General features: G+C 47.1%; 1 protein-coding gene across 3 annotated transcripts in view; it reads right to left on the bottom strand.

Moving 5' to 3' along the window:
- The window catches only part of MDN1 (midasin AAA ATPase 1), a 2688524-nt gene that overhangs the window by 343853 nt on the left and 2316951 nt on the right, over nucleotides 1-27720 (bottom strand). For all 3 annotated transcript variants that reach the window (XM_069606482.1, XM_069606484.1, XM_069606483.1), the window contains exon 81: nucleotides 11329-11469. In XM_069606482.1, coding sequence (XP_069462583.1) covers nucleotides 11329-11469 — 141 coding nt within the window. The remainder of the gene's footprint in view (nucleotides 1-11328; nucleotides 11470-27720) is intronic.

The raw sequence follows: 27720 nt of genomic DNA, 5'->3' as shown, positions 1-27720 counted from the left end.
CTCCGGCACTTGGTGTTCGTCGCCGTCGCGAACAGGTCGATCTGGGGTGTGCCCCACCGTCGGAAGAGGCGATCCACCAGATCCTGCCGTAGTTCCCACTCGTGGCACGAGCGCAGCTCCCTGCTGAGTGAGTCGGCGATGGTGTTTTTTATCCCTGCCAGATGAAACGGCACCAGAAGAATCCCTTGGGCGACGGCCCAATGCCACAGGTCCTGCGCCTCCTTGGACAGCGCTGGGGACCTGGTTCCGCCCTGTTTCCTGATGTAAAACATGGTGGTGGTGTTGTCGGTGAAGATCCTCACCACCTTGCCCTTGAGGGACGGAAGGAAGGACCTGAGGGCCCAAAACACTGCACGGAGCTCCAGGACGTTGATATGCAGGGACTTCTCCGTCGGGAGCCAGAGTCCCCTTGCGTGCAGATTTTCGGTGTGCGCTCCCCACCCTTCTAGGGAGGCATCCGTGGTCACAGTCACCTGGTGGGCTGGGGTCTGGAAGTCCATGCCCGCCGTCAGATGCGCGCGGGTGCCCCACCACCGTATCGCTCGTCGGAAACTCTCGTCGAGCTTGATCCTTTCCTCGAAGCTGCCCGTCGTCTGGATCCAGCGCGCATCCAGGAACTCTTGCAACGGGCGCATCCGGAGCCTGCACATGGGAATGAGGTAGATGCAGGAAGACATCATCCCGAGGAGGGACTTGATGGACCTCACCTTGGCCGCGTCGGCCACCAACATCCGTTGCACCTTGCCCAAGATGGTCCTGGTCCTCTCCTCCGACGGGGAGGCCAGAAGGGACACTGTGTCGAGCCTCGCTCCCAGAAACAGTGCGACTTGCGCGGGCACCAGGTGGGATTTGGCGTAGTTCACGGAGAATCCCAGGTCCGTGAGGAGTTGGACGGTCCTTGCCGTGTGGACCACGGCGAGCTCCCTCGTCTTGGCGCGGATGAGCCAGTCGTCCAGGTAGGGGTAGACGTGAATCCCCTCGCGGCGCAGCTGCGCCGCCACCGGTGCGAGGCACTTGGTGAAAACCCTGGGTGCCGACCGCAGTCCGAAGGGAAGGGCTTTGAACTGGTAATGACGCCCTTGGACCACGAATCTGAGGAATTTTCGGTGCCCCTTTAGGATGGGAATGTGGAAGTAGGCATCCTCCAAATCCAACGACGATAGGAAGTCTCCTTCCTCCAGCTGACCCAGGACGTGCTGGAGGGTGACCATCCGGAACTTCTGCGCCTTGATGAACTTGTTCAGGCGTCGCAGGTCCAGGATGGGGCGCCATCCTCCCGTCTTCTTCTTCACGAGGAAGTAACGCGAGTAGACTCCGGAGCCCCGAAGCCTCTTTGGGACGAGTTCGATGGCGCCCTTTCTGAGCATCGCCTTTACCTCCAGGAGAAGTTGAGGGACGTGAAGTTCTTTCCTGGCCACGGGGGGGACGCGCGGGCACCTTCTTTGAAACTCGAGCGCGTGGCCCCGGGCCAGGGCGTCCAGCACCCAACGGTCGGTGGAGATGGACTCCCACACGCTGACGAAGCCCGCCAGCCGGCCTCCCACCGGGGTGCTTCGGTGGGGGCCCGACCCCACGGCCGGTTCAATCCTGCTTGGACGCGGCCTTGCCGCCTTGGCGACGACGGCGGGGGCCGCCAGACTTGCCTCGTCCTCTGTAGGCCTCTTGCGACGACGAGCGGGCCGCTTGACGGTAGGAAGCGAAACCGCCGCCGGAACCTTTGGAGGCGCCCTTGCCTCCGCCGCTCCGAAAGGGCGTCCGCCGTTGCTGCAGTACTCCAAGGGCCCGGGCCGTCTCAGTATCCGCCTTGATGGCCTGAAGGGAATCGTCCACTGTCTTCCCAAACAGGTTGTTCCCGTCGAAGGGCATGTCCAGGACCCTGGTCTGGACGTCCTGCCGAAAGTCCGTAGCCTTGAGCCATCCGCGACGTCGAAGGCAAACGCCGTTGCCCATCTGGCGGAACCCAGTGTCGGCGATGTCCGTCGCCACGGTGATGGCGTGGTCCGAGGCCACCTCACCTTCCTGCAGGATCTCAAGGGCCTCCGCCCTCTTGTCGTCCGGCAGAAAATCCAGCAGGGGAGCTATCTTGTGCCAGAGTTCCCTGTCGTAGCGGGCCACGATAGCCAAGGCGTTGGCCGCTTTAATCGTCGTCGCCGCCGACGAGATGACTCTGCGTCCCATGGCATCCAATTTCTTTCCCTCGCCGTCCGGCGGGGAAGTCGACGTGGAGGCCGCACCCCCCCCCGCTTTCTTCCTGGCTGCCGCGGAGACGACGGAGTCCGGGGTAGGCTGCGCCCGGAGGCATAGGGGGGCCGAGTCCGGGACCCGGTACTTTTTCTCGTACCGGTCTCTTTTCGCTGGCGTCGTGGAAGGGTTCTTGAGGAGGGAAAGGCCCTCATCCCAAATGTCGTCCAACAGAGGCACTGCGAGGACCGTCTTCCTCTTGGTCTCGCGCCGTTGGTAAAGGAAGCCTTCCTTTTTCTTCTCCTCAGGGCAGAGTTGGAAAAGCTCGGATGCCCTGGCGATCATTGAGTGGAACGATCCAATCTCGTCGGGCGGAGAAGCCCTGGTGGGAGGCGATGACGGAAAATCCTCGTCGTATGCCTCGTCGTCCGTACCCGTCGCTGCCGTGTCAGTCCCCGTATCATCCCCTCGGGTGGACGGGGAGGAGGGCTGGACGGGGCGCGACGGTTGAAAAGGAGGCGGTGGATGGATCCTTCTTTTCTTGGTAGGGGGAACACCAGAAGGTCCCGGTTCTGGATCCCCCGACGGGAGAGGTTCCTCCGTCGGTAACGGTAGTCTCGTCCTTATCTCGGAGCATAAGGACTGTATAGCCAACAAAATGGCCGCTGAGTTGTCTTGCGGCGCTGGCAGAGGGGAATCCGACGGGCGAGCAGGGGCCCCGTCGGTATCCTCGACGATGTCGTCGTCGTCACCTGCGTCGGGGCCCATTCCGACGGGCTGGTCTTGTTCCACGCTTAGGCCGTGGCTTAAGACCTCGATCAGTTCCTCTTCTGAGGTTGAGGCCGAATCTACGACGACGCCCTGCCCCCCTTTCTTCCCCACGGAGGGTTTCACGGGGGTCCTATCGATGGGCACGAAAGAAGACTCCCTCCGAGGAGGCAGGGAGATTCTGGGCCCCGAGGCCGCCACCACTGGTGCAGCCTCCACAGGCTGGGCCAGGGCCGCCGCGACCGTTTCGATAGAGGGCTTGGTCGAATGGATCAAGGCCTTCACCACCTTAGGTGCGCTCACCGCCTTATCCTTGAGGGAGGGGGCACTGCCACGCTCCTCCTCTGCCTTAGAGCTCGACCGGGGTCTCTCCAGGAGCTTCGCTGGGTGCTCGGCCTTCCTCTTACCCGACCCAGAGCGTTGGCTCGTGGTTGATGGTGCCGGGGAGGGGGCGCCCTGCCTGGCGCCCGTAGAGCCCGACCGTTCGGCGCTCCCGGTGCCAGCGGACTCGCGGTGCTTGGCCTTATGTTGGGCCCCCGTCGCCGGGGCGCCCTCAAAGGTCTTAGAAGACCGCTCAGATTTCTTCTTCTTCTCGCCAGACGGGCTCTTACCCTCCAGCCAGCTGGCGAGACGTTGATGGCGGTCCTTCATGGTCCGTTCCGGCATGTTGCCGCAAAACGCACAGTCCTTCTCCACGTGCGTCTTGTCCCCATGAAGGCAGTAAAGGCAGAAAGAGTGTTCGTCCTCCTTGAAGACGTTCTGCAGCTGGCATCCAGGGCAGGCCCTGAACAGCTTTCCGGGCGTCGAGCTTCCCTTCTCCTGGGCCATCTCCGAGACCGGGCCTGAGAAGCTTCTGGAGTCCTCCGAAGTGTAGCTCGACGAAATCTTCACCCTTGAGGGGCACAGATGAATCCGACACGGGTCCCCGTTGATCGGATGTAGGATCGGTGGAGCTTGAGGCTCTTTTGACCGAAAGAATCGAAGTTTTTGTGAAAAAGCGCGAAAAAATAGCACTAACGCTCGAGAGCAATAGCACGAGGATCCCAACACATGAACGTGCGGTAAAAATCTGAAGATGGCTGCCAGAGGCGGTGCTTAGGTAGAGGGCAGTCATTGGCTGTGGTCAGTATGACGCAGAGACCAGTGATTGGTTATTACTACGAAAGACAGATCAGAAACGAAACTGATACTGGTTTTTTCTTTACCGAGGATTCCCAGCCTGACGACGGGGAATATTCATGAGCATGTGAATCCATGCCAGACCCCATGCTGGAGAATCTTATCTTCCGAGGGAAAGACCTTCTCGGAGCTCATATCCCAAATGAGGCCCAGGAAGATGATGCTCTGCGTGGGCTGCAGCTGAGACTTCTTGAGGTTGATGGTAAACCCCAGTTCGTGAAGTGTGTAGGAGGAAGTGTGGGTGACCGCCTCCTGAGACCTCGCCCTGACGAGCCAGTCGTCCAGGTACGGGTAGAAATGGTGGCCCCCGAGGAGGGCTGGCACTGCTTTCATGAGTCTGGTAAATACCCTGGGGGCTAAGTTGAGGCCAAAGGGTAGCACCTTGTACTGGAAATGACAGCCCCTGATCCTGAAGCATAGGAAAGAGCGATGTGGCTGCCAAATCGGGACGTGTAGGTAGGCATCCTTCAGATCCAGGGAGCACATCCAGTCTCCCTTGTCTAGTGTCTGCAATGAGTGCTGGCATAACGATCTTAAATCTCTGAAGAGGGAGGGAGAGGTTGAGGGTAGATAGGTCCAACACAACTCTCAGGCCAGCCTGGTTTTTCTTTTGTATGGTGAAAATCCTGGAATAGACGCTTAATCCTCTCTGGCACGTTGGGACTTCTTCCACTGCCTGGCTCTCGACAAGCGACCAGATCTCTGCCAACAGAGTTGCGGCCCCAATCTGTGGGAGGAGAGGGAAGTATCGGTAGGCAGTACCCCATGGATACTGCAGGGGTCCACAAAGGTCTGGCACCAAAAATGCATGTGAGAGGCAAGCCTGCTACCCACCAGAGACACGTGGACCTGAAGGGATACGTCATGCTTTCTTTCCTTCTGAGGCTGCTGCTGAGGAGGAGGGGGACTGGAAGAAGCCCTTGCCGATCCCCCCCCCTTTTTGTTGTTTGCGCTAGTGCTGACTCAGCGAGAGGTCAGGCTGTCACAACCTCTATTCCTGGAAGCCCCGGAACCCTCCAAACGACCTCCCCCTGTCGGAGCGTTCATGCGACTGGGTGTATGCCTTGGGCATGGCCTTCGTTAGGATAAAGACTTTGCAGTCTGCAAGCTGTTCTTTTTATCTAATTCCTCGTCGGTGATAGAGTGAAAGAGGTCACTAACCTGGAACGGATGGTCAAATATGCAATCCTGGACGTCAGGGTTAAACTTAGTAGCCCGAAGCCAGGCCGTCCGTCTCATGTCCGTGGCGATGCAGATGGCCCCGCCAGAGGTATCAATGTGGGCCACGATGGACTCCATGATGTCCTGCGCTACCAGCTTGGCCTCTCCTTCCTAGACCCGCCTTGAAGCGTGCCTGGCGCTGCACCAAAAGTTTTGGAAGGAAGTCAATTTCCCGCTGAAGCCTCTGGTTAGCGGCTGCCAGCATCAGCGTTGGCCTGACGCAGGTGCCGCGAGGCGTTGAAGTACAGTTTCTTCACGTATGCCTCCAAGATCTTCTCCTTGCCTAGCAGCACCGAGGACGACTGAGGCTTGGAGTAGAGTGACACTGCAGCGATCACCAAAGAGTGTGCCGATAACAAGAGTGTATCCCCCTCCATCTGTCTATACTTGGCATCGAGGCGCCAATTGGCAGGATGGGCCAAGTGTGGCTTGAGCCACCCTTCTTGGCCAGAGCCACAACGCCCTTCTGCATCGGGATACCAGTCTTGGTAGGGGATTTTAGGGTGAGGACTTCCACCAAGACCCCCTGCTCTGGCTGTTCTACCTCGGGTTGAGGAAGGCCCAGATATTCTGCCAAGCCTGCCAGCCTGTCGTGGAAGCCCTTCGCCGACAACGGCGTGTCAGGGTCCTCCCTCCTCGTCTGTGTCCACCTGAGTGTCCGGCTGGTCCGGAGCGGATGGAGTGCTGGGAGCCATGGGCTACGGTGTTGGGACCAGAGCCGGAGGCTGTTGTGGAACCAGCTGAACTGGGGGAGGCAGGGGAGCCAGAATCAAAGGGGTTGGCGGGGGTAGTGCTGGGGGCAAGAGGCATCTGAGCCATGGGAGGAATGACTATGGGCGCTGGTGGGGTGACCGGAGGGAGCAATTACCTGACTGCATCCCTCAGGATGGCCCCCCATCTGGGAAGTTCGCACCAGTGCCAGGAACCTTTTGAAGAACCGGTCTTCGAGGCTGAAGAGGTGGCAGGAGATATTGACAGAGTGGCTGGGGGCTGCTGGGGTCGGAGCGCACTGCCTCGGTTGCGGGGGGAACTTGCCCTGTGCTGTTGATGGATAAACTGTAGGCCATGTACCTGTTGACACCGGTCTCACCTTGAAACTCGTTCACCCTGTGCTCTGTTCCTTGGAGTGGCATTGGACAAGCGGCCATGTTGTCTGGTCCAGCCGCCATTTTGTCCAGCTGTGTGCCACGTGCCAAAGTCGTGGTGCATGGCTCCCTGGGCCTGGCCTCCTCCAAGACTCTTGGTGGTGGAGTGAGAGACTTACCATGCACCTCATGCCTAGGCCTGGAAGGCGTATTGCCCTTGGCAGGGTCGCCGGTAATGCTGCATGCAGGCGCCCCCTCAGACATTGAGGCGATACTAGGCCGTTGCCCCTCGGGTGTACACCTGGTAGAAGAACCTTGCAGTCTCAGCACTGTGTCCGGAAGGATTGGACGACCCCTTGGCCCTGAGCTGTACTAGCCTCAGTGAGTGTGCTGGTACCAGAATCAGAGAGGTGCCTCCCGCTCTGGCATTTCCTCGGGAAGGAGTCACCCTTATGGTGTGTGATGTAAAATAGCAGCCCTCCTTTGGGCCTCGATCTCTGACTAAGTTCTTCAAGTACTCGGGAGGCGACCTCTCGGAGAGCTCCCTCCACCTAGCTAGCCTGTTCTTCAGTGCGCGTGGAGTCAATGCATTGCACACGGTAAAACCTTCCCAGCCGTGGTCGGGGCCGAGGAAAAGAGCGTGGGGGTCAGATTTAGGGAAGAGCCCCTCGCAGGCTGGACACCTGCTGAAGCCCACTGAAGTCAACATGCACCGGGGATGATCGTGACGCCGGAGGACCAAGTACCTAAATGACAGTTAAAAGCCAGAAAGATAGAATAATCTGGGGAAGAGTAGTATTACATGGCAGGGCCAAACCCAGGAGCGCTGGTGAAATCGTCCCGTTCCAGTCGACTCGGAAAAGGGGACTGGGTTGTTGCGCTGGTGGACGGAAGCAGGGTAGCGCATGCTGCCAGGGTTGCACCCCTGCGTGCCTCTGGGGAAGAAGGGTTTTTCTGGGGAAACGGTTCTGTCTCCCGTCCCTAGGTAGGGACGCACATGCAGTATGGAGGAAAGGGGAATTAGTGGTAATAGTATCTGCCATAATGGTGGAATTCCTTCAAAGATGATAGGACACTTCTGCAAAGCATCAACCATGACAATAGTCAATGAAGAGTTGATGAGACACAGGATCCCGAGCACAACAAGTGGAAAAAAACAGACTGTGGGCTTTCCAAATTGCAAACTTGTGAAGATGTAGCAGAGGAACTTTTAAGGACTCCCAGCACTGAATGTGCAGTAAAAAACTCCCCCTCGAGATGGCCTCCAGGGGTAGTGCTAAAGGAGACCGGTCTATTGGCTGTGGGGCAATATGACCCTAAATGACTCTAGAAGAGCACTAAAGTGTCAGCAGTTCTGAATTAAAAATGTAACTGCTTTAACGTTACAGAGGATTACCAACCCGACGGCCGGGACCCTTCGAGCAGCATGTGATTCTATGAAAGATCCAATGCTGGAGAAAGGGCGTCAAATAGAAGTCTATGAGAGGACAGCATCAAACAGACAATCTTTATTAACAGCTGGTATCTCGTATCTCAGTTGCTTGTGGCTTTACTTTTGGTCCTGGAGCTCTGAAATTAAGAGAACACTGGCAAGTATTTGATAAAAGAGGTAAGGCTAGAGATAACAATGGTCTCCAATAAGACAGGCTGGCATGAGGGGAGGGTGCAGGAATTGGGGCCTTCTGAACTGCCGAAAATACACTGCAGGGGTAGGATTGACTCTGGAGATTTCTTCCTGGTAGGCCTCCCACACCCAGTCGAGAGGGGTTACCTTCCCTGTTTGACAAGGCCAGATTACTTGCCGTGTCACAGGACACAAAGTGTCCCTATCACACTTCACAGGAAGACGATGCAAGCAAAAAAAACAGAACATTATACAATGGAGAATAGAGTTTTCCTGCTCTAATAATCATAGGGACTGATCAGTGTTAGACTGGATTTCTAAACTGTGGCCTGTGGACAGAGTTTCGGAGGCCAACCAAGTTATAGTGAACAGGGACAACTTTGGGAGCTGTAGTCAAAACAATGAAGGTAGCATGGAGAGTTGTCAAGGCCAAGACTCAGGAATGAGCGAGTGAGTGTGGTAAGGGATCCACACAATGTGTCCAACACAGTGAGCAATGAAGGATTTTATGTGAGGAGGGTTACCAGAAGTCAGAAGAGGCCCTCTTCTAGTGAATAAGACTGTTCCCAGCTTTCGGAGGGCTTTCGGCAACACGTTTTTTAATGGCAAAAAATGGTTAATGTTTTTAAAAGTTAGCAAACTTTTAAAGGGTGGAGATGGGGTTAGGGGGCAGCTAAGTATTACTACAACTTACTACCTGTACTCTGGTATTTCTCCAGACTTGGCAGGTCCATTGGAGGGTCGAATGAGGTTGGTTTCCCATTGGTTCCGGTTGAAGAAGCCCAGGAGCTGCGGGTGCAAGAAGAGTTCTGGTTGAGCAGAGGAGCTTGGTGCAACATCTTCTCGATGAACAATGCAGCAGGCACCGGTGCAGGAATCTTCAGGACGGTTGACCAGATGCAAGAACGTCGTTTCAGGGTCGGACACCTTTGCACAGCAACAGCAGGGGACACAGATGGCGCGGTAAAAGTCAGTCCTCTATCTCAGGCCAGTCGATGCTAGGATGCCCACATTTTGCAGGAAGCACTATTGCAGGACAAATTGAAGACCCCTTGAGTTTCGGGCTGAAACTCAGAACATGGCTTCTATTGCGGTACCCGAATTTGGAGCTGGCCAGTCCACAGGATGGTCTAGGAACAATTCTGAGGGCTACAACTTGCTGGGTTACCAGAAGACGAGAATGATTGTTCCCACCACTGCTATGGGACGAAGCACCAATTAAGTTCTTCTAAGATCACCAGCCAGACGGTGCTCAACCACGCCTTCAGCAAATGTTGGTCGCCAGGCCTCCTCAGAATTGGCCAACAGGACTTCCGAAGTCTTCACGGCTGTCCTCGATAATTGGCTTCTCGCAGGATTTCTGGGGAATAGCTGCAGGACTCCTCTTGTGGAAAAACTCAGTTGAGCACCGAAACTTGGCCCACCCAATAGAAGATCTGCCCCTTAAGGACACACCAGCAGTGGTCCAATCAGGGACCCCTGTTGGTGTTCTCATGCATACTCTCTAGAAGTACAGAAATTTGTTTGTGGATTGGGATCAGACAGTCCCAACCCACTTCCTGTCTTGCAACACAAATGCCATGCATTAGCCAGCAAAAACCAAGGCTTTTCCAGGAAATGCATGACCAAAAAAAGGAACGTTCTGACCTAGCCAGGCAGGAAGAAGGCCAGCAAACAAAATGGCCAAAATAACAGGAGAAAACCTTGTGGAACGTCCAAGTTAGGACACTAGCCACAGTTAGTAGCGCAACGCAGTAAACACAGTGAAGCTAAAATAAAATACAGTAAACATATTGAAAAAGTAACTGCTGCCACCAGATTGTCCTTAGGCACATTTAAAAGTAACCAAAAAATCCTTTGAGTTTAGTCTAGGGAAATACAAAATAAACGCCATTGCACTGCATTGGAAGACTCATTATGCAATGTTAAAAAGCTACCCAAACAGATAAAAACAAGACTACGGGAAACCTAGTTTCTTGTGAAACTGACAGCCTTAAGGACTAATCAGCAAAGGCCCAATGTAGTGAAGCACAAAGTGTCAGGACAAAGTGCAAAAACAAAAGCATAATGGTTGGGGGTCCATAAAATATTGAGGAAACGTTGCTCCAACAGAAAACTGTCTTAACAATCAGTGTCCTCAAAACAGATGAGCCTAGCAAGACAAGCAAAGTAAAACACCTTCACTTGCCTACAAAAATTAGAACAGGTTAAAGAATAGCAAAAGGTTGGGGTGTCCCACTAATGTGTATGGAAGGAAAGCAGCAAGAATAAAATCTTGCCATCCATAAATTCAAAATAAAGGGGAAGCAGGGTTCCCCTGCTCTACACAACAAACTTTAATCAGGAAAAGGGCCCCCATTAACTACTCCCAGAACAAAAGGAGTACTGTTAAAAAGACCCCTCATTAAAAAATTAGCCAGGATCACAGAGTCAGCAGATATGCTTGGATCATAAAAGAGGCTGACTGCAAAAAACAAAAATCTTTACTAACAAATCCCTGAACGTAAATTAAAAATGAAATTACTAGTGAACTTTGAAGGAAACTTGTTCAGCAACAAGGTTTGGGATTTTTAAGATGCTTGGTTGAAATTTAAATACCTTATATTTTAAGGCTGCAATTTTCATTTATCACTCTCTCCAACATTAAAACTGCAATTTATTTATTTAAAGACTTTTAACACCATTGCTGTTTTTGTTAATGCTTGGTACTTATCTATGGTGAAGTTAACTTAAAGCCTTAACTGTTTTATATTGGAGCATACATTTTCGGTACCTAGTCCATGGACAATCTTAATTGGTGCGACTGATCAGTACCTTACACAAGTTTCTCCTTCCCTAAGAGGCAAGTTTTTCTGCTCTGCCATGTCTACCATTGAGCATTTGAATTACCTTTATGGAAAGATATGCACACGCGGAGGATTGGCCTCTCTGAACCCCACCCCAGTAATACTTAAACATCAACAGTCTTGCGCATAACTCATGCAGCAGGAGTTACACAATGGTAAAAGATTCCTAGAACGGCTATGGCTATTGTAAATAACATCCAGAGGAAGATTGCTGACTTTCTCAAGGACCCTGCAACAAAAGTACCAAGGTTTGTCACGGATATGTTGACAATGCAATTCATAAAAGTCTTCATTACATACAAATTTTACTTATTCAAGCTCAGCAAGTAGAAGTCAAAATGGCAAAATGCTGACAGTAGAGCCCTTACATGTGTGCTCTAGAAGTTAAAAAAAAATAAAAAAAAAAATGCTTGCAGAGCCTCACCTTCTTCGGACATGGTAGGTTTTGCCTGCTCATTTCCATTGTTTCTTTCTACCAGACTCTGTATTGCACAAAGGACGGCAAGTATGGCTGATTCGACTTGCTGAGAGAAATCATCAACATACTTATCAGACTTTTGTTTCCCTGTGAAGCAAAATAGAAGCAAATGTCACATGAGACAAATATTAATTTCCCAATTGCTACAATATATTCGGTCTCAAGACAGTACATTTTTCTTTATAAAAAGCCTGCCAGTCAAGTTATACGAAACTGGGGCTGAATCCAACAATCCAAGCCCACAATGTATGCAAGCTGTGTGCAGCTCGCAATTGCTCTTCTGTCCGACTACGTCACCTAAGCGCCTCGCACAGCCCCACCAACATTCCAGCACCACTTACCTTCATAGTCCCCCCCACCTCATTGTTTACCTGAACTGACGCTTGCATAGGCAGCCATGACAATGAAAGAAGGGCTTTTCATGGAGTCCTGCGCTCAAATTTCCATGGCGACTGTTAAGATGCACATAATTCTTGGTTTGCGGTTCCCATGTCCCATTTTCCATAATCCCTAATTTTGGGACTTTACCCCCTGCTGCTTTTACTGGGTCTTTGAATTTATTTTTGTGACCAGAGCGACTTCAGCAGATGTACCCCAAATGTTTCTGTAATCATACCTTTTCTGCGCTGCCCTACGGTAGGTAAAAGGCTCCTAACGACTGATGTTTTTAAACACCCCATTTTGGTCCCAAGGTGATTCTATTGCCCCACAAGTGTGTTGTGGAATAGTCTGATGTAAGCGGTTATTTAGCTTTGGATTCACCAGGGGTGCAGTCATTTTAACACATTAGTAGTCTTGTTAAGGATTTCAATCAGGCGACACGCACACATTGGTCTTGGCCTGGTATGTAGCGCCTAACTGAGGTGCTTTTCTCCTTATTTATGTGGATTCAATTTTGGGATGATACACCACTCATATCACACCCCCTTTTCAAATACCCCGGGTCACAATGGACCATGAACCAGGCTAGTTGGTCAAATGCAATATTTATTTAAAATTCAAAAGAAATCACACACTTTTTTAATATGGGGCAGCAATCACCAATAGGGTGATAGTTACAATGAGCATGTGAGCAATGCACTGGGTTTCACTTTTTAGTGAAGCATATACACAGCACAGCAGAATAGCAGTACTTTTTAATTTAGGACAGATAGCACCACAGTTAGAATTTCCCCTGGCAATGTTCCCTCAACCCACAAATATTCAATTCTGAGTGGATACAAAGAAGCCGCAGGTACTCAGGAATAAGAAACTGAAAACGGAATCTAAATCTGACCTTCCCTCCCCAAATAAGAGAAAAACCGATTTTAAACCCCTTGCAATGTTGCAAAATGACACTCGGAAATGGATAAATCAATAATGAATGTGTGTTAAACCTTGAACCAAATACAATTCCTTACTAAAGCAACAATGCAAAGATACTAACAATCATAAAGAATGGATTGCCAAAAGCATACAGTTCAGAAATGAGTGGAAAGTTTAAAACAGATTGCAGCCAAATAACATGTTTAAAATTTACACTTTTTGCAATTCCCGCCTAAAATGACCAAAACGTTTTTTAATAAAAACAGGTGAAATACACTGCTTTGGGGGATAGGTAGATATCACAGGTACAGAAAGAGAAAAACCGATTTTAAACCCCTTGCAATGTTGCAAAATGACACTCGGAAATGGATAAATCAATAATGAATGTGTGTTAAACCTTGAACCAAATACAATTCCTTACTAAAGCAACAATGCAAAGATACTAACAATCATAAAGAATGGATTGCCAAAAGCATACAGTTCAGAAATGAGTGGAAAGTTTAAAACAGATTGCAGCCAAATAACATGTTTAAAATTTACACTTTTTGCAATTCCCGCATAAAATGACCAAAACGTTTTTTAATAAAAACAGGTGAAATACACTGCTTTGGGGGATAGGTAGATATCACAGGTACAGAATGGAAGTAAAACGGTTTTTAATAAAAACAGGTGAAATACACTGCTTTGGGGGATAGGTAGATATCACAGGTACAGAATGGAAGTGAAAGTAAGTCTGTAGCTGGTAAATTGACCAAGTTATGCAAGATAGAAAAAGGTGCGCTTTGAGTAAAATGAAGAGTGAAATTGGAAAGGAAATCAGTTTGTGAGAAGCACAGTTTTACGTCAAACTAGATTTAATGACTAAAAAGAGGAATACCACCCGTGAATTCTCCAAGTTACGCTGCAGTTGTAACCCTTCACGCAGTGTACCCTTTTTCTTTAATCAAAATATTGGCAATGACATATGATCTATGTAAAACAAAAATGAAGAGAAAAGTAGCGCTGATGCTTGGAGATTAATGACAAAATGCACAGAGAATTCAGACAGTTGGACAAGTTATCAGGATAAGGATAGGATGACTTAGAGAGTGGCATAAGGGCAAGGCAAGACAAGGTATACTATGGATTTCTATCGTGTGGTGAAATACTCACAGTCCACCTTTTAATTTTGGGCTTTGTGGACAGTCAACCGGGTCTGGTCACTACACGGCAGGGCAGCTGCCAAACAGCTGTGCGGTTCTGGTCATCGGCTGGCAAGAACTGGACGGGCAATTCTGGTCACTGGAAACTACAGGTCATCAGAGTAGCAGGATTTCAGCAGCATGCAGTTAGTAGTATCAGGATGCTTCCCAAAAACACCACAGCTTTCCCCTTGTTAATGGGAGATTAGTGGGTTTTCGGATTTGAGGCCTTGCTGGGAATGGGATCAGCACTGCTTGGGTTTTGCAGTGGGCCTTAGAGTAGGATCAGCAATGCTTTGGCCTTGTAGTTGGAGTCTGGATCTGGAAGATGACGCAAACAGGAACACAGCGCAGGAAAACAGGAAGAGTGTGTGTCTAGAGTCTTGTCAGGGACCCTTATTTATAATGCCTAATAACATCAAAGTAAAGGCTGGTCAGGGTTAACTAAGCACGCCTCTAAACTACTTGGATTGGACAGGGTGCTAGTCCCTGCCTCGCTCTCAACTGGTTGGATTTCCAAGGGAATGATGTCAGATTTATGAGGTGAGTTTTACAATGTCCAAAAACTCCCACAATTACTTAAAAACTGATTTTGCCACAAACATACATTTATACAATTGCAATCTCTTGGCAAATTATATACACAGGTTACATAGTTTGTGTAGCACTCATCAGTCCAATCCTCCAGTCTGTGAGACCTTGTTTCGCCCTTCTGATACATTTTGGTAATTTTGAGCATGAAAGATTCGGCCTAAAATTCCATAACTTTATACACAGATGCAAATTATCCCAAGGGATGTATGTACAAAAATGTATGTTTGCAACATTGATACTTTTCTATTTATCCTAAATACTTTTCCCTTTCTGTCCCCAAGGTGTCAGTGAATTCTACCATGTCTTCAAAGAAAGCACACAAAATCAATTTTAAACTGGGAAATTTTCAGACCGAAAGGCAGTCCGTTGTACTGGAAGTGACTCGACATAATCGTGAACCGCAGACACTTCTGATGTGGCTGGTAGATGGGGACATGCAGATACGCATCCTTGCTGCAAATAAGGGACATGGAAAAAAGAGGAAAAAGTCCATCAAATGCAGGGACAGTCCCAGTGAAATTGGTGGAAACATTAAAAACAACTGTGGGCATTCAAACAGAACCAATCCAGCCCCCAAGGAAAATCAATTAAATTTTCTTGAAACCACAACAGAAAACGAAATTGCAGAGTCCGGGGAAAATAAATGCGCCCATCTTTCTTAAAGCCAATCAAAAGTTGATGGGCAGCAAAGGCTTGCTCCCTCCAAGCAGTGATGGGATTCTGAGATCTTCCCAACAAATTCCTGGGTAATCGAATAATAGGAATGGTGTTGGGACAGACAATAGTCAAGTCCTGCTGAGACCTTTATTCAGACTTTTGCCTGTGTTATTGGGCATACCTGCAAGGCAGCACTGCGAGTGACGTGCTCTTGCTGCTTCCAGGAAGGCGGTGCCTCTGCTGGTCACATGACAGTGTCACGTGACGTTTCGAGGAAGTTTAAAATCACCACACAGCCGCCCTTGCAGCGTTAAGCCCTGGAGCTGTAAGGGCTGGAGCCACTGTTTGGCTGTGACCTGTGGCCACAGCTTGTGGTACCTTGCACGGGCCAAGTCAGACTTCCACCAGTGGTTCCATACATACCCGGAAGTGAGTGAGTATCACGCGATTAATGACTCAACTTTGGTTGGTATTCTCGGATCTCTGCAGGTGCCCCGACTACAGGGCAGTTACTTTCCTTGCAACCCTGTTGATCTTTACATGCTCACTGCCTATACCTATTTGGAATATTATGTATGGATTGAAGGACTGGGGTACCTCTATCCTCATCTAAACTATATAGGTAGATTGGGTGAGGGAGGAGAGTCAGACTCTGGCAGCTTCTCAAGCTGTCGGGCGTGCCTTACCCTGTAACCTGATAACTTATTTCTTTCTGGAAGTTCGAGCTGCTAATTAGCGATTTTGGTGCTAAACCTTGCAGGGTTACTGATAATAACCTTTAGTTAAGAAATTTTAATATTTTGTTTCTTCTTCCAGGATTGACCTTCTGGTGGACATTTCTATTTTATAGTAGTGGGGATATAAATACAACTTTCCCTGGTCTGTACTTCATTTTTATTCAGTGCAATCGTATGAAATTTCTTAAATCTTATTGCTTTATGAATTCTACAATTTTTATGCATTTGTGAGACTCATTCCGTGCATTTTAATTAATCTTATCTTATCCCTATCTCATATTAGTGTTTTTGCTGCCTTACAACCCCCTATTGGGTTGCCTGCTTCTTTGGTCTTTGAGGTGGTCCTCATCTGTGGTTTCACCATAATGGCACGTAAAGGCCTTAGGAGTCAGTCAGCTACGGAGGCCTCCTCTGACCCTCTTAAGCACGCCGAGGAGTCCTATATTCCAGACATTAAAGAAGGTAGTTTAGTTCATCTTCCCTCTACTGCCTTGGTAGGTAAAGATGAGAATTAGCTGGAAGAATACCTGGAGGAATTATCTAGGACTCCAAACCTCTGTCAAGTAGGTATTAATGAACCAAAAAGTGTTGTGCGAGCCCAAGTCCACCTACATGATAGGATGGATGTTTTTGATTCCTTGGGGGCACCCCGCGGGCAGTGTGTGACAATAGCTGTGTTTTTAATGGTAAATGCGATATTTCTATTGATGCCCAGTGAGAACGATTAGCGGCTACCCTAGCCCTTAATCTGGGTGACGGGGCAGTTCCATTAGGAGGGATCTTTCAAAGGGGGAAATAGTTAAGGAAACTGGGCAAACCACACAAATTTATCTTACTGTCCGCTGCCTAATTCTACCCTGCCTGCTCTACAAGCAGTTGACTTAAGTGCCAACTGTTTAAAAACTCCTGTTATTAAGAGTCCTGCAACATGTCCTTCCACTGCCATTAACTTAACACATACTGAGGGTAGTGTTAAACACGGATTCTCCTCTTTCAAGTCATTCCTGGAGGATTCTACTCCAAATGATCTGAAAAATCAGAGGCCAGTCTCGTTTATGAATTTATCCTTCCCCAACGCTGGGATTGTGGACAGTTTCATTTCGAAATCCCATGTGTTTAAAACTCCTTTAAGTAAACCCCTGTTTAGTGCCCCTAAATCAAAACCTAAAATGGGCTCGCTGGGGGAACCAATTCTGGAAACAAATTATATCTAATTATTTTGGGAAAAGAACTGCCGCCAGCACTAAAATTAAGCCTCCCTTTTCAGCTGCATCAGTGGCTACTTTAGACCACCTGCACTTGGCGGAAGTAGCAAACAAATTTGATACCGAGGAGGCTTCACATAATGACATTGATGATATTAGCATCATTGAGTGTGCAGACAAAGCGATTGCTGAGAGTATCTTGAAACCCAGATTTCCGTAGACCAATAATGCAACTCAACAGACATGCAACGCTTCTTTTATGGGTTCTCATTCTGAACTTAACGATTTCATTGATGAATATACAGAAAAGCAAAATTGGTTAAGAGAAAGGGGTCTTCTCCTGGAACCCATAAAAGAAAATCCCACTGAATCAATGCTGCATCATACGCTTAAGGAAGCTGATGAAAGGATAAGGCTTACTCAACCTACATTCTCTGCCCTAAATATGGTGACGAGTTCTTTCGTCTGTCTTTATGACAATATTTGGGCGGAAGTAAGATCTCATTCCCTCCTATTGTCAGAAATCTATGCTAGGCTAGAGGGACTGGATAGGTTTGAAGAATTAGTGAAGACAATCGGGGAAGATAATCTCACTATAACCAAGACAAGATTGCCCCTGCCCCCCCATTCCCTGCTCTCTCAGGCAAAGCATGAGGAGGGCTCTATCACGATGGCCTCAGGTCCTGTTATGGCTAGTGCCCCTGATGTAGAATTAGATAAATTGCATGTACCTACCTCCTGTCCATCCGCTTCTACGGATGCACCTGCTTTGGCTCCATCTAAAGAATTTTTACGGGATAAGGGAGTTGTTCTTGACCCTACCTCAGGGGTAAAAGTTCTGCAAAATCTAGAGAAGGATCCAGTTACCATAGACTTAACAAAAGATGGCCCTGTGTTTAAAAGCCAAAAATCTGGTTCTTCCAAACCTTCCATATTCCCAACGGACGACGGTGCCTTTTAAGGGGCCACAGACTTCTGGTGTGGTAGAGGTGCCAAGTACCATGGTCCAAGGCACCTCAACTCTGGGTTCGGGCAGTGAGAAATTAAAAGGTCTTCCAACTGCGTCTAATCTGGTTGTTTGGCTGATTGGGTAATTCCAATCCCCCTGAAAACAGCCATAGTTATCCAGACTGACCCCCATATAAATATCCCTGGTTTAGGTGATGACATCGGCCTCTCAGTCCCGGCCCCTGCCATTCAAACTTTAGGCCTCCCAGATCCTAATTTTTCTAGAGATAAAATAGAGACCATTGATCTTGAAGAGAGAGGTCTGCCTTTATCTAATATCCTTAAAGAACACTTAACAGATAATCCTGTTTGTGAGAAACCGGACACTTTCCTGTATACCTCTGGATTCTCAGACCCCCTAAAATACTGATATTCCGACCCTAGTTATTGCATTGGCTAAACAACTCCTATTGGATTTATATAGAGTGAAGTCCACCCCTGGGTTGGGAGTCAACTCTATTTCAGGTACGGACATGGACAAGACTGGCAATGCCCGAGCATCTCAAAAGCTTTGTCAGGTAAGCCACTTTCCTGGTGACCATTTGAGTATTCCAGAGTCTGTCTTGGGAGATCCCATCACTGGCTTTAAGACAGTGGGCGATCTTTATGTTCCAAAGACCCTGGATCCCACTCTATTGAGGCCTATTAATTCAGGTTCATTTGGTAACCAGGATAGGAGACCCTCTGGTCCAGGTACTACACAGAAGGGTCAATATTATGGGGCGGTAAGGGTCCTGAAACTCAAGAAGATCCGCTAAATCAATTCAGTATGGATATTTCGGACACCATGCCACAACTCCTGGGAAATAAAGATCCCCTCAAGACTTTACAATTAATCAGTCTCTGGGGTGATGATATGCCCATATGCCTTAATCTAGGTAATATCCTGAAAATACTCCATCAAATTCCGTCTCTGTCTCTGGTGTCCAGCTATGACCTAGAAAGGATCTATTTCCCACTCAAAGATCGAGCGGATCTTAGTAATATTGTTCTGAAGTCCAGAGTGGTATTGGATTTGATAATGGGAGAAATGAGTGGTCCGCGAGAATTAGGCCTTGAAATTAAATTGGTGAAACCTACTCAAATTCCTGTCAAACACGGAAGATCAGAGGACTCCAGGGGAAATCTGATGATGGTTTACCATCCAGAAAGGTTTCTTCATCCTCAGCGGAGGCACTTCCCAGCAAGGACCCACGGTGCTGCTCGAGACTGTGCCCAGGTTACCTCTGCCTTATGGAATTGACATGTGTAATTGTTAGGTAAGATTTCCACAGAGCTGGTAAATCTTCCTTTCCTGGTTCAACCCCAGAACTTTTTGCTTTTCTAGTGGGATATTTTTCATTAATACCTCAGTGAGTGGCAACCTTTTTCCAAACTCACCTATCTTTAATTCTTTTTATGGGTGTCATTTTAAGACTCTCCCATTGTGTCTTTTTAAAGTTATCATGTTTACCAACTTATTAGCAATATGTGCCTGTTGCTGGGTTGCCCTAGGGGCTCCCCATTTAACTTTCTTGTGCTAACCTTGAGTGAACTACAGTGAACTACAGTTCCCCAGGGTAGAAAGGATCTTTGTGAAGCCAGCACACCCCACCTTATGTGGAGTGCTGGGGAGATGCAATGTATCCCCTTTCACATTAAAACTATAACAATTATGTTACAGTGACAAGCTTACCTTTAATGGCTGCTAGCAGTGATGCCTTTTACTAATTTGGTGCACCTTTACCGCGGGCTGTGATCACAGCTACAGGCAAGGCACCTAAGAGTGCTTATTTTACCAAAATGGCCCATCTCTTCTTTTTCTGCTATTTTAGTGTTTGTCGTTTCTTGCCCCCCCCTCCCCCTGACATCCAGGGCTGGAAATTCCTTTGTGTGAGTTTTTTTGTTTCAGCGCGAGTCCCCTGGACACCCCGCCCAGGCTCCAGTCAGTCTGTAAGCACAGGAAGTGGGGGAGGAGTCCAAAACTTCCCCTCCTTTGTCTTACATCTTTGCTTCAACTGGGACAAACGCCAGTGGGGGGCTGGCTGTCCTGATTGGACAACCAGACGCCCCTTTCTTGTAAAATGCAGGGAGAGAATGCAGAAGTTGTGCTGTAGTGAAACCTGGAAGCTCAAGTCAGGTCAACCACTGGAACAGAAAACCGAAGAGGAAGATGAAGGAAAAGCAGCAGAGATGATTTCCAGCAACCGGAGAGCCTGCTGTGTAACCGGAGCTTGCTGTAGCCCTGCCTTCCAATCGACCTGTGCTCTCAGAAAACGACGACCTGAACCCAGAGCCTGGTGAGACCCACTAGACTCAAGAAGACCTACATTTTAAGCCATCCCACGAGTTGCTGTGACCTTGCATCCTTGAAATACCCCAATACCCTGGGACCTCCTGCCACTGCGCGATGCACGGTCTTCCGAATTCCGAATCTCGCTATAACTTTGTGGGCATCTTGGTGCATCTCCAGAGACACAAATCAAGTCTGAAAAGTCCCCTCACAAGAGCGCTGGACCTTTTAAACGACAGGAATCCAACCGCGATTTTCTGTCTTCTTCTGTGCTGCCTGAAAAGGTGCCAAATCCACAGAACCGCATTCAGCCACGAGAGAAATGTTGCCTAGAGCCTTCTTCATCGATCGGAATCCACTGACCGGGTATTTGGCTGCAGTCCCTGAAGTTCTCCTGCTGCAATCTCTTCTTCATTGCTGAGGTACTGTGTTGGCTTGGGTATATACTTACCTTAAGCCTTTTGGGATTTCTGTGTAGCTTTGGGGTGTTTTCTGTGATTGGGCGGTCCGTCGTCCAGTGCACCCAGTCCCACTGCTAGAATCATACTGGGGTGTCTTCTGTGAAGCCCCTGGACCCTCTTCTAACTCTAAAAGTAAAGTACTCACCTGTTTGCCCAGTTTCCCTAAGGAACTCTGACTTTTGCCACTAAAGAACTTATTCTAACATTGCCTGTTGGTCACTAGTCCTAGTGACCACCCCTTCTGCCACTGAGCACACTCATGCTCCTAGAATAAGGGAAAGACTTTGAAGGAATTGGGACTTCTGCCTAGAAAAGAAATCAAGTGTTTTACTTACTTGTAAACAGTTGATTGGTAACTGTAATTCTAAGAGTGAACACTTACAAAAGTTCTTACTGATCTTGACTGTGTGATGCACTATTCTTAAAAGTATGGTTAACATCTTTTCTCCCTTAGCCACTGTTTTGCCAGTCTAATAGAAAGTAGATGTGAAGGTATTTTACTCTCCTGTGATTAGGTTGTGCCTCTTTACACAAAAAGTAATGTGTTGGTTTCACCAGATTATTCCTGTACGGTAATTGTATTAGTGTCCTCCAACTGTTGGTATCACCAGGTTAGTCCTGTTAGGATAACTGTATGAGTGTCCCCCAAATGGGTCTTGCTTCCCCTGACTTGCTGCTAGCCTGATCTCAATAAGTCTACATTAGGTTGTTGCCTACCTAGAATAACTATTCAGTAAAGTGTGACATTGGGATTTACTTTCCCCTTCATTGTGAAGTTAAAGTATGCAGGTTTTACTTACCTTTTGTTAGCTGTGTGCCATACAAAATAAGTTACCAGAGTTATTGCTTACCTCAATCTGGGGTTCCCTGAATTCAAAAGCATCTGTAATTGTATATTACATCCTTAGGTTTTACTCACCTGGTAAAACTGTGTGTTATGACAAAAGTAGTTGTAGGTTTTTACTGCACCTAGGATAAGTGTTTCATTATTCAAAAAAAGTATATTGTCCAGTTGACGGTTCATGTGATTTGCTCCAAGTGTCACTGTACAACTGGAGGGGCCTACTGCCCTTGTATTACTGAATGTAATCTGAAAGTAACCATTGGTCTTTTACTCCCAAAGAATAGGCTTGACCTATACTAAATGTGTATAACAAGGCTTTGACTTCCCTAGAACTACTGTTAGGTGTCCGTAATACAGTTTATACTTGGGTCTGTGTGCTTTCAAGTATAGTGTTGTGTTTTTATACTGAGATTTCTTATAATGTTTTAGTACTTACTTACCCCTAGATTTATCTGGGCCTACCTGTATTTAAATAAATCCTTTATTTTTACAATACATAGTGTTTCAGTGTTTCTTTTGATCATTTGTATTACAATTTCACTTGTACTTTGTCTACTGCCCTCTCTCCCTCCTAAAATAAGCCTGGCTGCTCTGTCTATGCTACCCTATACTCGGGTGGTATAGACTTATACTAAGAGTGGAGTCTTGTACTGCCTCAGTTGAATGGTTTTACTAAGCCTTTAGTTGGACTTCAGAAAAACTGTCCTAACAGTAATACACGTCCGGCCTCTCATGTGAGGAATGCAGACTCTAGCAGTCTGAGCTGCCTGTCATGGAATACTAGGGGGAATTTACATCTTCTTACTAACATAGATAAAGGCTCCATGTTAAAACTTACTGACTGTTTTTTCTGCAGGAAACCTGGCTGCTTTCGTCATCCTATATTGACTGCTTTGAAATCTGCTGCCAATATGCTAAACCCAACCTGGGGGAGGTGAGGGAGAAAAGAGCGTAAGGGGGCCTACTTATTGGGTTAAGGTCTACCATTGGCCTTCGAAGTTCGGTTATTTCCGATATGCCCATTGGTATACTGATGGTTGAGGCCTCCTTAAGAGAGGGCTCGGTTGCCATTCTCCTGATTAATATTTATTGGCACCAAAGGTTTTCCCCCCTAGAGCATTTTTTGGAAAGGTTAACGGATTTGATCTTATGTTGGAGAACTGTAACTACTAAGGGGAAAGTGATCCTTGCTGGGGATCTGAACTCTGGTTGTTCTACGTCGTCTGATGACGACTATGGTGATCTGGGACAGGATATGGAGGATTCTGTCCGTAGGGGTCATAAATATGTTTGGGGTAGACTATGGAACCTTTCCTTGGAATCTGTGGGTTTGATATGTCTGAATGGAACTTTTGATATTACCTGCCCACTTTCTTCCAACTTGGCGGAGGGGCATTTCAACCTCCACTATTGACTATTTTTTTGTAGATCATTCGCTGCTCCCCTTATCTTCCAAAGTTCAGGTAAACTTCAACTCCTGGAGTGATTATGGGACCCTGACTGTTCATTTTTCTCTCCCATTTAAAAAACCACTTGCAGGGGGCCCACGTAACTTGAGAACTGTGGGACAAGGTATGGGGGTTCGTTGGTCGCCCGCTACTATAAATATCTTTAATGGCTAACTCTTGTCTACCTTGAACCATACTTCTCTACTATGGAAACAAGTGGTCATTAATACTCCACACAATTCCTGAAAGCTCTTCACAGCAAAGTTAACAATAGTTTGAGAATGGGGCACTCTAAAAGAGAACATGTCCGCAGATTTGACGAGGAGCTGGCCATAGAAAAGTCTCAGGTGCGAAAGCTGCTCAGAGAATCTCGAAATCTTAATATTGACCAGTTTGACAAAAATGTTAAGATCAGATCAATATGGCAAAGATATAAAAACTTCTGTATTGCAAAAAATGCAGTATGCTCCAAAACTATGCTGAGCTGATGCTTCGTGTTTTGGTCAAAAGGGATCTTAGGGCTTTTTGGGCTCTCTTCTCAAGAGACGGCTTCAATTGCTGATCAATTGAATACCATCTCAGAGGTTCAATGGGTGGACATTTTCTCTGAACTCTTTGGTCGAGGGGAAGAGGGACTCTTTGGTCGAGGGGAAGAGGGACTTCAAGAACCACTAACCGGGGAGGGCACACACACTATACAATGGGAGCCTATCATTGATTACAAGATAGTATTAAGGCTAATTGCTAAAACTAAGAATAAAAGAGCTAGTGGATCAAATGGTTTGACGAACAATACATTGACCCTTCCGGAAATATGGTCCAAGTTACTTTCCATGCTTTTTAAAAATGTAGTAAGGACGGGAACTATTCCAAATAGCTGGCAGACTGCACAAAATTCCTCTTTTTAAGAGAGGTCAGCGGAATCTTGTTGTGAACTATAGACCAATTTCTCCGATTGATGCGGACTGCAAGCTCTTTGCCTCCTTGCTAGTCTTAAATGTTAATGAGTGGATCAAAAAGAACCATATATTAGACAAATTCCAAACGGGGTTTAGGGCCGGGCATTCAACTAATATAAATGGTTTTATTTTAAACGCTCTTCAACATTCAGCATGGAGTAAATTTGGGGGTCCATTATTTGTTGCCTCACATGACCTGTCAAATGCGTTCGACCTGGTTAATAGGTCTTGTCTCTGGGCCAAACCTTCTAAGTGGAGTCTCCCTGCAGGCCTACTTAAACTTATCATGGCCATGTCCGAGAATTCGGTGATTCATGTACGGCTGAATCTGGAAGAGCATCTTTCCAGGAGAAAAAGACCACGGATAGGTGTGAGACAGGGCTGTTCCCTGGCTCCCAGCCTCTTTATCCTCTATCTGGCAGATGCCTGGGAATTTTTCAGGGATGCGGGGTTGGTGAGTGCCAAAATCGGTTTACAAAGATTAATACATAAGTTTGAACAATACGTTGCAACAAATGGGCTAAAAATTAACCCCAGTAAAACCCGTACAATGGTATTTTCTAAGTGAAAAAAGGAGCACAAACTGGTTTGGAAAATTGGGGGGGAGCAAAGAGCAAAAAAAAAAAGGGTTTACCTGAGTTTCCCGATTTTAGCCCAACCTTCGGTTTGTGAACTTACACGATCTATTAGACATGAGGCCATACCACTTATATCTCAGACCATCAAGCTGGATACAAAATATGGTAGGTTTTCCCTAAAGCCTGTGGTAGATTTTTTTTAAGGGAAGGTTGTCCCAAAGTTAATATATGGCATGGAACTCCACTATTTGGATATCTACACTTTCCGGGACTCCCTAGGGGGCATTATCTGGAGAAAGGTATTGAAACTGCCCAATAATATTCCAACTGTGGCTATAAGGTTCGAAATGGGTCTTGTGTCACTGAGAGCTAAATCCCACTGGCGGGTTGTGGCTCTATTTCTTTCTTTGCCCTATAGAGGATTCCCTCTATGCTGATCTAGGTAAAATTCTTTTCGCCCAGGGATACCTGGTCCGTAACCTATATCTCTCAAAGTTCAGAGAACTTTGCGATAGAACTTTGTTGGACTTGTCCACAGATAGGGCTACTCTTATGAACAATCCTGATAATGTTAAGAAATTACTCTACTCCTATGACTGGAATAATACAACAGAAACATTCCATTCATATCCCCCTCTTAGTGAGTTAAAATTTGAACATAAGAAAAGAGGAACTATGTCTCTCATTATGACACAATTCCCTAATCCCTAATGTCGCTTGCTCCTTCTGAAACGCAGATGGAATACTCTCCCTACCAAGGAAATTCTGTCTAGAAGGAATCTGATCAAAGAGACTAACGCCCTCTGTCGTTTCTGTCATATGCCAGGGGTTCTGGAAACTGTTCATCTGTTCCTAGACTGTGCTGAAACTCAAAGGCTCCAGGGCTCTATACCTGAGGATATTTAACACTCTAGGACTTCTGGGGGTAGAAGACTATCTGGTCAAGATGTCTTTCTATTTCTAATGTTGTGGAGGGGCTTGCAGTAGCGGGTTTTATTAAATCTTTAGATATTTTTGCTTTCCTGACTAGATGGTCTCCGCTATTTTATTTTGCCTTGGTTAGCTTCTATTCCATCTGTATTTTCTATCTAGATAACTGTTTTTTTTTCATCTAAGCTGTTTTTGTAGAATATGGGTGGTTGCAATGTGTTGACATACTTGATTTTGAATTCTAGTTTTCTTCTATGATATTCTGCAATTGTATATTCTTGCACTGATTTTATACATTTTTTGAAATGTACCTTTTCTATGAATTGTTCTTATTAAATGTAATTGTAAAGGTTTCATATGTAAACCATATAGAAATAAAAAAAAATAGGAATGGTGTGATAAGTAGTCAAGCTCCGCACTCTCCAAGTAGTGATGGGAATTTGGTATCTCCATAACAAACTCTTGGGCCATTGAAAAGCAGGAGCGGTGTGAGAGGATATGCTCCTATCCCACATTTCATTATCAAGAAAGATCCCCAACAAAAATGTATCTCACCCCTTCAATCGTTCAACAATTCTATTGGAAATTAAGCCCATTCCGGCGTTACAGTATTTCTCTACCTCTGACATCGAACGAGCGAGCTTTCCCTTCAGTCCGAACACAAATATAGTGGATAGGTTAGTTCAGTTTTCCTCACTGCATCCCTCAGATGAAATAATAATAGCTGGAGACCTGAACTCTCAGTATATTTCAACAAAAGACTGGAGCTCAGGGAAAATCGAATCCAAAACCAGAAATGGTAATGTCTGGATGAATTTCATGAGGGATTGGGATCTATGGATGCTCAATAGAAATGTCCGGGGGACATTCCGAGTGCTCCGATCTGACAAATGGGGGTCTCCTTCTCAACAATCTATGGCTTTTTTGTTTCTAGGAAGATCTTTGAGAGCTGTGTTGAATTTAATATTAGCAAGGTGAACACAGATGATCATGCTATGTTGGAAGCTGCTTTGAACATTGAGTCTGATCACGTTGTCTCCATCTATCCCCAGGAATTATCTCTCAACTCTGCTGGTAATTGAATCAGAAAGTTCAATAGAGGGGTGCGAACACTCACAAATAAACTGAATGATACTGTTAATCAGTTCAGCAGCTCTCGATACACTGACCAAGATAGTTTCTCTCTTCTTGTGTAACCTGAATCGCCCACCCCCCATGGACATTTGCAGAAACGTCATTTAGTGCAAACACACTCTTTAAACTCCTCAAGTCCAGATCAAAAGAAATATGTAAGACAACAAAGGGCCGCCCTAGAAAAGTCTGAGTTGGGTACTCAGGAGTATAAAGACGAACTCAGAAGCCTCAATAATAGATCTAGAAATTGGACTTGGTCCCATAGGCACCACATGCTCCAACAAGATGGAGAAAAAATGCTGCATACACTGTGCTTGAGGAACTCCAGACATTTTTGGACAATTGTGGGATCTCCGGATAATCCATCGAACTCCACGCAGGAAACCATCATACAGGAGAAGATTTGGTTTGACCACTTCTCAGAGGTGTATAAAGCACCAGAAACCTCGGTCTCAAAACCAGAAGCAACTGAGAGATGGTCTCTAGTCTTCTCCTGTGCCGATATCGAAATTCAAATAAACAAATCCTCTTCCTCTAGGGCGGTGGCTCCCAATGGGCTTAGTAACACAATCTTAAAAATGAATCTGTCCATCTGGGCGAGGGTCCTAAAAATGCTCTTCAATAACATTATCCGATCAAAGAAATTGCCCGAATCGCGGAGATCGTCAAAAGTGACCGGATTTATAAAAAAGGGGGAGGAGGGGGGGGGAAATCGGTTGGCAGCATCAAATTATCGGCCGATCTCCCTCTTAGATGCGGACAGCAAAATCTTTGTGGGACTTATGCTTGGTGAGTTGGAGACCTGGGCCCAATCCAATGGCATAATTCCAAAACAGCAAACAGGCTTTAGGAAGGACTTATCCACATCCCTAAACGGTTTGGTTATAAGCTGTCTGAGCGCAGAATCTCTCGTGAAGGGTGGTACCCCACCCTTATTTGGGGCATGGATTGACCTGTCCCAGGCGTTTGACACCATCCATAGAAATCTTCTATGGAAGAAGTTGAACGCCTCAGGGGTCCCGCCT

Source organism: Ambystoma mexicanum, chromosome 4p, assembly GCF_040938575.1.
Source record: "Ambystoma mexicanum isolate Mex_15411 chromosome 4p, UKY_AmexF1_1, whole genome shotgun sequence".
Classification (NCBI taxonomy): Eukaryota; Metazoa; Chordata; class Amphibia; order Caudata; family Ambystomatidae; genus Ambystoma; species Ambystoma mexicanum.
Note: the sequence above shows the minus strand (reverse complement) of the source record. Positions and strands in the feature narration are given on the sequence as shown.